This window comes from Montipora capricornis, chromosome 9 (genome assembly GCF_036669925.1).
Source record: "Montipora capricornis isolate CH-2021 chromosome 9, ASM3666992v2, whole genome shotgun sequence".
Taxonomy (NCBI): Eukaryota; Metazoa; Cnidaria; class Anthozoa; order Scleractinia; family Acroporidae; genus Montipora; species Montipora capricornis.
Genome location: NC_090891.1, coordinates 38,066,016 through 38,076,015, shown reverse-complemented (window position 1 = coordinate 38,076,015; position 10,000 = coordinate 38,066,016). Strand labels below are relative to the sequence as shown.

Genomic DNA, 10,000 nt, shown 5'->3' with positions numbered 1-10,000 from the left:
CAAAAACTCACTAACAATAAAACCAAATACAAATTTGATTTAATTCAAAAACAAGTACGATTTGCACGATTTGCACGAGATGCACGAGTGATTGGCATGGAAACGCCTTTACGCTATCGTTGATTGGTTATACTTTCACATGTGAAATAGCTGTACGCCATTCTGATTGGCTGTATAGGCCTTTTTCACATGTGAAAATAAAGCGTATAGATTTGTACAAATGAGCTTTATGGAATAAAATTCTCATGTTATGTGTAATAAAAAACTGTATTTGGTATTACTGCTTTAATTTCAGGTTTCTTAGCCAAACATTAATATTTGCATGGCTTATTTTGTATTCTTTTTACGTTTCATTTCAAAAGTATAGCAATTTTAAGGCTCTGTAGCTAAAAGTATTTGAGTTGATTTTTGTCAATTAACGACAAAAGCATTAACATCGCTTTCCAATAATACAGTTTGACACATTTCACACCAGCACGAGATTTCTTGTGCATTTTAGGTCTGGTGATGACCATTTCTGTTTAGTCTGAATGTACATACTTGGAAAACGTCTGCTCCATTGGTAAGCATGCGTTCAGTGTAACAATAATTATTGATAACTATTTCTTGTGTTTATAGTATCACAAATAATATCGAATGGCTGAGAAGGAAAAGAAAATATTAACCCTTATTAAAATTTATTCCTCAAGGATGTGTGTGTAATATAAGACAGAAATGCAAAAGAAATGAATTAAAAAAGGAATCAATGGTGCAATGCTACTTGGAAATAAAAATACTCTACCAATTTGAAATAGACACAAACCCAGTGATTAGAGTGCTTGCCTTGGGATCTAGCTCCTCACCAATAAACAAAAAATCTTACACAAGGTTTAAGCCTGTCATCATAATATTGTATCTAGTGGATGCTTTTTGGTATCGGTTATTTATCATTATCCATTGCACACTATAAGGGAAAGTCCAGAGAACACTAGGTATTGTGCCCTACAGGTGCAGGGGTGGATTCAGGATTTTCTTAGAAGAGGGGAGGGGGGGGGGGGGGTGTGCACCCAACATAGCAATGTTTGGAACATCACCATCATCAGCATCGAAAGGATGGGGACATTCATCCACTCAAATGCTTAGGGTTAGGGCCAGTGGCTTAAACAAGTACTAACAGCTGACAATTAACAAATTGAAAGTGGGTCAGCGTTATCTGTACTCTTATCGACAACGATATTCGTCATCACAGTGCTCAAAATGTTGTGGACTCACGAGGCGCAGGACGGCAAATTAGCCAATCCGATTGCGAGATTACAAGCACTTGTGGTAAAAAAAGCATTGGATATTTCACTCAAAGAAGTCGGCTACTCTCCTCTCTAAATTGAAGTAATTTGACAATAACAACAGTAGGTTTAACGCTACTCATAGCAGCCGCCAAATTTTATTGAAACCCCTCAGAGGCAGATCAAGCTGAGGGGTGCAGGGGGTGATGCAGACCCTTTGTGAAAGACGATTGCTCCAAGTGATGGGTTCACGCTATATGTTTGCCTAAAAATTATGCCCTCAATACATATGTAAGAGGCCCTAAGAACTTTCAAAAAGCAAGGTGCTAGCATGAATGTTACCTTGTAAAATACTATCAGGGAGGCCTGGGTTTTTGAATGACCGTGATAGTGTATTTCCTATCACAGTCTTCTGTGTTTTCTATTGCGAACGAGGCAGCTCTCGAATCGGGAGAATAAACACATTTTTCTTCAAAACGTAACGGATTGTGGTCAAAGGCGCGAGGAATTGTGGTTATGCGCAAATGGAGGAATTAAGGTGCGCGGTATGATCAGAAGAGGCAAGGGCCTGTCGCTTCTCCTGTCCTCAAACACTGTCACGCACCAAAAAAATAAATAAATTCGAAATCGTTCAATGTAAAAGGCCAAGACCTTGGATGTTGTGGGAAACAAATCTTTTAACCACCTCTCCAATTCTCAGGTCTGTGCGGCGCATCGTTCCTGAGTCATTTGTTGAAGCATTTCACGCAACTTTTGTGTGGAGACGCGATGTGGTCCACCAATATGACGGCCAGTAATTAACAAAAACATCTGTTGTTACCTTTGTGGTGAAAGCGCTTACTTTTCGCTGATGAAAGAAAATACATGTGTATGAACACACCTCCTAATGCACTTGAAAGGCTCAAACTGCTGAGATTCATAGGGATAGAGACTTTTTTCCAACTAAATAGCTTTGTATCATAGTGTCACCCAAGGTGACAATTCGGAATTCAAAATGCTGTATTTTGGAAACGAAAGACGTCACGAAATTGGAAACTTGAAAAAAGATTTACTTCTAGGTCATCTTCAAGCTCCTTTGGATAAAAATTCAGAAGACCTTACAATTTTGATTTTAGAATTTGATGACGTCACTGTGAAAACCATCCTTTTTTTCTTTCTTCTCTCGCCGGGTCCATTTGGGGGTGCAGTTTGGGGGTCCATGTTTTTTACTGTCCCTGCTCAAGACCTATTAAAATCTCCATTCAATTCCACGAATAAACCGTCGTTAAATTACCGCAAGCATAATTGAACATCCTCCCTCCCCAGGGCAGCATTTCTACCAGGTAAACTAGTATAGCTGAATGTATGTCCTCTTCTTGGAAGATTGCAAATCAACTTATTGCGTTCCTTCAGAAATATGTACATTCTAAAGTTCAAAGTCCAATCAAGAGTTTCATTTGTTAAGATCGTCAATCACATTAACTGTGACTGCAGTGGTTCGTTTCAAACAGCACCAACAAGTTTATAGAAATCAGTCAATTACAATGCCCAATGTGATTCATTAACTTGAACTGATCCACTAAAATAATCGACGGCACGAAACTGATAAAACCGCTGATTGCAATGAACTTTAGAATTTAACCAAACTGTGTTCTTGAGAAAACCAACGTACCAACAAAGTTAAACCACAATTAATGGCGTCAAGTCTGGGCATAGATTTCAGGTCACACCGATGGAAGGTGATTGCTTTCCTTACCATCCTACCGAAGCCTTTTCATAGCTTATCACGCGATCAATAGCTGCAATAAATTGTCAGCTAGGCTGACATTGAAAAGGACTCTTGAGTCGTCATTAGAGAATGTTAGCATCGACAACGCGTGCGACTTCCAATATAGCTTGCGTAGCTGAGGTTGCTGACCAGCGGTTTTCGTTAAAACAGTGGTTTGCAAGGGGTGCTCAGTCTCGCGGACTCAGAAAACCTGGTTGTGGTCATTGTTATTTAAGATTTTTCGCGTAGCTGGCGGTATTGTTGTTGGTATTGTGAGAGGCGTAAGCCGCATAAACCGCGCGGAGAATGAAGAAGCTGTGAAATAGCGCTCCTCCCCATTCTCCACGCGGCTTCGCCGCTGGTTAATTTGCCTCTCGCTACGCAGGCTCGAGTACGACTTCTGAACTTGATTACTAGGCATCCGTAGTGCGCAGCCCGGAGCACTCAACCTGCCAGTTGGTCTGCGACAACTTTACATCGAAAAGTCGTAGCGATAAGTTCCAGTTTGTCAAAAGGAAATTGCATGCGTTTATTTAGAGCTGTTTCTTTTAGTTTAAAACTGTAATAATCATATACTAACAATCCTCAAGTGTTGGGTAAATAATTTGGGGGGTTTTCAAGCCTGAAAAGAAGATTATTTAAAATGCTGATATTTTGCCAAAGAATTAGTGTCCTGGGTGCTTACCATTTAGCCAATTAATCCGGATGGAATTATCGTTGCATAAAGGTAAGCGATTTTCCCAATTTAATGACCAACCGGATGAGAATGGCGCTTACCATTTACTACACAGCATTCCATCCCGCATATATCACTCGATCTTGTGAGAAAGGACCTGGAAACGGAAGGATTCTCGCAAATGGTAAGAGCATTTCGCGAATTCCGTTCCGAACGGAAAAAGAGGACTACCTCTGGAGGTTGTCCACAATTTCCGAAAAGATTTTCCGGAAAATTGCCTTTCCATTTGACCTCAAACCGAAATTTCCGGATTTTTTGGCTAAATGGTAAGCACCCGTCCGTGGTTTTCTGCAGACTGGAACTCGTATTATACGCTTATACCTTAATTAATACGTAAAGCACGACTTCGAGAACGCGTACAAGTTGTACTTTTTCTCGTACTTGCACTTGTTGCTAACATTTGCTATCAAACATTTGCTATCAAGCTCTCTCTCTGAGCTCCCGTTTACTCTACCATATTCATACTAGAACTGGACTCGAGATAGTACATCTACATCGTTGCCCAGGCTAAGTGACGAAATACTTGGTCATTGTTGACATTGAAAACTCAGCTATACTTAAATCAGAAGAGTTAATTAGATGAGTTTGTGGCAGTGTTCTGAAAGGATTAGTCACTTCTACTATTGAAGGGTACAGCCTCGTCCCTAGGGTACTAAGGTACTCCTCCCCCCCCTTCCCCTCATTTACGAGTTTAGCCGCTCAAGAAGGATTTTAAAAATTTAGCTTAGTCTGTTGTATGCGCGCTCTTTCCATTCCGCGCATTAAAGATAATTATCGGACTTAAGTACGGTGTGAAGAAGGTCATTCCTTTCTCTTTGACTCTTAATGGGGCACTTGGTTGGGCTATTTCGAGAGAAAATTTCTGCATAACCGAGGCGACAACCACGCGATTGATCGCCAAAGCATAGCGATAACCGAGACACTTCCGGGGGCCCATTCCGAAGCGGAAAAATGATCCAGGTACTTGTCTGCTGCCATTGGCAAACCTTTCTGGGTCAAATTTGTCCGGATTTTCCCAGAATTGTTCGGAGAAGTTTAAAGAATGCGTATCCACGCAAATTGGGGTCTGTTGAAAGAAAACAAGTCAAGGTAACGTAAATTCTTAGATCTTTATAAGCTATATGCATTAACTATTCATACCCTGGTTGGAAGAAACAACGCATGTGTGTCTTAAGGCGCTGTTACGCTGAGCCATTTTTTCGTGCAACGGCGAGACAAGTTGCACGAAACATTGCTGTAACATACCATATATTAAACGGTCAAAAACGTTGCAAGTTGCAGAAACCTCGGCGGAAGTAAAGTTGAGTTCTACTTTCCGCAACGTTGCAACGAATTTTTCAAGCATAATATCTGTCCAACAACTTGTGTATCGCCCAGTTTGCGCCATCAGCCGATGAAATGTTCCTTTAACCGTCATGTGATTATCGACAGCGAGAGACAAGTTGCAAGAAGCGTTGCATAGGTGAATTAAGGCCTGGGCCGAGATCTATTTTTTTAAAGAAAATAAGTGAGGGGGTGGTCTAAGTATTGATCCATTTTATATAACACGAAATAACTTTGGGGCATCGTTAGCAGAATAAGATATGAAACCTTAACTGCCATATAGGATGATATATTATCACGTGACATGTCAAAGTAATTTTTAGCACAGAATCTCAGCTGAGCGGCAACACTTTTTATCATTTTCTGGTGGCTGGATTTACCTTAATGAAGTTAACACTATTGGCTACATCATTTCTGTAATTGGATATTTCAAGATAATTTAAAATAAATGACCGAAAAAAATCACTTTCCATAGGGGACTGGGAACTAGTGCAAAATGCCGTATAAATCCAAAACCAAAAACATATTTAACAAAGGCCAAGCACAGTTCGTTTTCTTTTACTATTTTCACTAAACTAATAGTAGCAAAGTGAAATATATTTCAAGTTTCATAAACTGTTGCCGTTTTTTATTTTGGGTTTTTTGGCCGTAACAAGTCTCGTGGGGGAGGCGTGGTGGCCTCATGGTTAGTGCGCTCGACTCCGGATCGAGTGGTCCGGGTTCGGGGCCAGGCAGGGGACATTGTGTTGTGTTCTTGGGCAAGACACTTTACTCTCACGGTGCCTCTCTCCACCCAGGTGTATAAATGGGTACCGGCGTAAAGCTGGGGGTAACCCTGCGATGGACTAGCATCCCATCCAGGGGGGAGTATAAATACTCCTAGTCGCTTCATGCTAATGAAACCGGAGATAAGCGCCGGCCTGATGAGCCTTCTGGCTCGTAAGCGGAAACTTTACCTTTTTTTTAACAAGTCACGTGACTACATTTGCATACGTCATCCACATCAATATAAAAACTTTTGTGACTTTATTAGTCTTCGAAAGTCTTAGGTTCTTATTACTAAACCTTCACAGGTTAACCCCCCCTTTACTTTTTTACGCATAATTTGGCGCCAGGTTGGGCCCATTCCTTAATTTTATGGTGTAACACCCATCAAGCAACTTGTTTCTCAGTGTGAGAACTTGTAAGACAAGTTGCAGGACAAATTGCAAAGTGTAAAAGCGGCTTAGTTTTAAGGTTCGTGTTGCTGGGTTCGCTGCATTTCTTGCATATTATATTGTGTCACGTAACTTCATGCCATGACTACTCACTCACTCACTCACCCACTCACTCACCCCTTTGGGAATCTGATATCCGCCCAGATCAGTGACTTGCTTCACAGTCTTCTCTGGCAAACTCAACGCCAGTGCTGGATGCACTCTGGCACTTTCTTTAAGTACTATCTCCATATAGGGAAGCCTTTTTTCCAAGTCTATGAGGGAACTTGGATCATCTCCCTGCAATATCGCGTCTATTTCTTGTTGAACTTTGTCTTGAATGTTCTTATATTGAGCGAGGTCGGCTAATGCAAAGGACGTGGCGGCAAAACTGACATCGATGTTCAAAAGAAGGATTTCATCTACGGAATGAAAAAGCTAGAAAGAAGCGAAAACAATACAAGAACTGAACTGAACAAGAAGTGAAGTGAACAAGAAGTGAACCGTTAAATTCAACCGAACATGAATTTTTTTGGAAAACAGTTCCGTACTGGGTGTATTTTGGCCAAGGCAAGGACTTCAAGCGAACCACGGAACTGTCCCAAAGAGTGCACTATTCCCACAACCAGGAAATCAAAAACGGCGTAAATGAAGCAATACTGCTTATGTGAATAAAAGAAGCTTTATTTTCAAAATAAAATTTTGTGTCTTTGAAGTAACCAAGACTTAATTCAGTATGAAGGTGATTCGAATTTTTAACGCGAAACCAGTAAAAATACCCCATTTTAAGAGCCTGCTGACGCGTAAACAAGCACAGTGACCCCATTTTTTTATTGCATTTTTTAAATGTTCATATTATGAATGTTAATTATGCCAAGTTTCCAAAAAAGTTTGATAGTGGAACAATTTCAAGGGAATTGACTTAAATGGCGTTTTCATTTTGTCTTCCCTCTCCGAAACGCGGAAAAAATCTTTCAATTTTGTCGTTTTTAAAAGATATCTTTTTCTATGACTTCTGCTGAGTTATTTCCTGACAATGGGTCGTCATTCGGGGAATTTAAAATTGCTGTCTCTCTTTCTTTTTGCTCAGTGAGCCCTTAGGTCAGTTAAGCGGCTGAGCGGCTACGCGATCGACGAAGTAGGGCTATATTTAAGTAAAAAAACATAACACAAAGAAGACGAAGGACTTTATTTAAAGCTCACACCCTGATGCAGCACGCTTTGTAGTGTTCATTTTACCCCTTTTGACTAGCCGCTTTTAGCGAAAATAGTTGCAAAGTTTATAGCTCGGACGATTAATCTAACTCTTTCTTAACAGTATAGGTTGTCAGTTATTCTTACTGCTGGTAGCTGAACCTTTTTGCTGATGGAAAAATGCCAGAATTGCTATCGTGTTAGGGAGCTTAAGCACGCGCGTTTTTGAGACGCAGACGGCAACCGGAAGAGAACATTTAGCGTGCCAGGGCAGTGGTGTCTCCTAGATTTCTATACTAATCGTCTATAAGGGAGAAAAGACACTTATCAATGTAAGTGTGGTTGTGTGAAGACAAGTTAGAAAGGAAAACAGCTCACTTCCGGTTGCCGTCCGCGTCTCAAAAACGCGCGTGCTTAAGCTCCCCAATGACTCTGGTTTGCACGCTCTCACTGTTGCTCTATGAGAAAATCTCGTGCTCGTAGTCGTTCTCGTCCTAGAATCGAAAGCTCTCTATTGTTGCCGCGAGAGGCAAATTACCGTGCGGCGAAGCTGCCCGGAGACTGGGGAGGGGCGCTGTTATTTCACAGCGTCCGTCCCCATTCTCCCTGCCAAAAATATCGCCAGCTACGCAGGCTACGGCCAACGCTCACATACCTCTTTTTCATCCATTTCGAGCGCGTGAGTTTTTAGTAGTTCCATCATGGCAAAGAAAAACCCATCGCCTGCATCAAGTCGCCCCTCCTCATATTCCTTGAACAAAAATCGATTGAACTCATTCCAGGCTTCATTAAAACGCCGGGCCTTTTGGTTTGCTTTTGTCGGCAGAAGGGAATAAAAAGGCAATCTCGTTTCACCCACATTTAACATGTCGACTGCACCTTGCAACAAACCACTCAGTTCTAAAATGCGCTGGAAGAACTTGTTGAGCACGTCTTCTCCGTACACCACATGGACTAAAACTCGAAGTGTGACATCAGCCAGCCCTCCTGTCTGAAGATCCACGGGTTGACCAACCGGCAAGGATTCCATAAAGGACTTGCATTCCTGGCCAATAACTCTCAAAGTCTTTGAAACGACTTCCGTAGAGAAGTATTTCTCAAAGGGTCCTCGACATCTTTTCACCTCATCTCTGCCGTGACTTGTGGCCAAGCAGTTGCCAAGGATGTCTTTGAAAACGACTCCAAGGCAAGTAAAGTCAGGATCTCGTTGATGTGAATAGTGATCCGAGTAAAAGGTTCGAATGGCCTTCGCGTCGGCTAAGATTCTATGAAAGTACAAAGAGAAAAGCTTAGGATACATTTAAGGTGCAGCCCAGTGGTTAGGGCGCTTCCCTTGAGATCCGGAGTTCCCAAGTTCAAGACACGTTCTGACCACTCGTTGAATTTGTTCCTGGTAGTCCGTGGTTCAACTTCTCAGTTTGCATCCGGCCAGTTGGGATTCTTAACCGTTTCTGTTGAATGTTCTGTTCTGTCGTGATTGTGTTTCATTGGCCCTGAAAAGCCCCTATGGGGGAGCGGTCAATTAAGTATGTATATGTATATTTAAGTATTCGATCCTTACTATTATAAAAAGACATGACAATTTTCTTTTTACAGGCCTCCATAAAGCGACACGGACTACACATCCCCTTTGGGTACCTGGGGCCCGTTTCTCGAAAGTCCCGAAACTTTACGGGCCATTTTCGGGTGTCACAATTCACTTTGTATTTCAAGAACGGAGAGGATTTAAGTCGTCAAACTTCACAGACGTGTTCCTTTTAGTTAGCTTGAAAACATGTTAAAAGATTAGCTTTCCAAAAGAAGCGGTTAGCAATTTCACAAATGGCTTTTCGGGACTTTCGAGAAACGGGCCCCTGACCTCGAGAACACGTGGGTTTACGAGTTATGACAGTTGGAACTTTACGATTTTCTACGCCGGGTGACCTTGAAAAATACGTCACCTAAAAATATAACTTTCGTAAAGGCCTGGCCAAACGCTTGCAACATTTCAACGTAACATCTTGGAACATTGTTCCATGATGTTGCAACATGTGTTGAACGGGCTGGCCGAACGTACGCAAAATTCTCAACATTGTTTATGTGCTCCAGGCCCCTGGCGCGCAACAAGTGGACCTAGCGCGCGTTCTCTATTGCAACAATGTTGCGTGCCATGGCCAAACGCGTACAGCTTCATGCAACATCTAAAATGTTGCACGAAAAATTTGACCGCTTTCAAATTTTATCCAACATCATCCAACATGTACCCGAGCTACGTTACATCCAAATAAGGAAATTTTTAAACTAAAAAAACCCCAGCTCTGAACCAGAGTTAAAGGCTTCAAAGTCATGAGCTTCTGAATGTATCAAATATGTGCACAGAAGTACATCATTTTACGGTTTTGGAATATCCGGATGATTAGTTTTTTTTTCCAAAAAATATCTCAGAATTGCTCTCTTTGGTCAAACGAAACAAGCAATATGTCCTTTGACGTAATGTAAGTGATCCCCAGATGTCCTTCTCAGAAATATTCACGGTAGAATCCTCTTTCTATTCGGCATATAT

The 10,000-nt window shown here is 41.5% G+C and overlaps 1 protein-coding gene across 2 annotated transcripts in view; it reads right to left on the bottom strand.

The window, feature by feature from the left end:
* Positions 1–3,513: 3,513 nt before the first annotated feature.
* LOC138016519 (uncharacterized) overlaps positions 3,514–10,000 on the bottom strand; it is a 51,241-nt gene continuing 44,754 nt past the window's right edge. For both annotated transcript variants that reach the window (XM_068863683.1, XM_068863682.1), the window contains exons 3-5: positions 8,114–8,723; positions 6,403–6,702; positions 3,514–4,811 (exon numbers count right to left, since the gene is read on the bottom strand). In XM_068863683.1, coding sequence (XP_068719784.1) covers positions 4,470–4,811; positions 6,403–6,702; positions 8,114–8,723 — 1,252 coding nt within the window. In that variant the 3' untranslated portion in view covers positions 3,514–4,469. The remainder of the gene's footprint in view (positions 4,812–6,402; positions 6,703–8,113; positions 8,724–10,000) is intronic.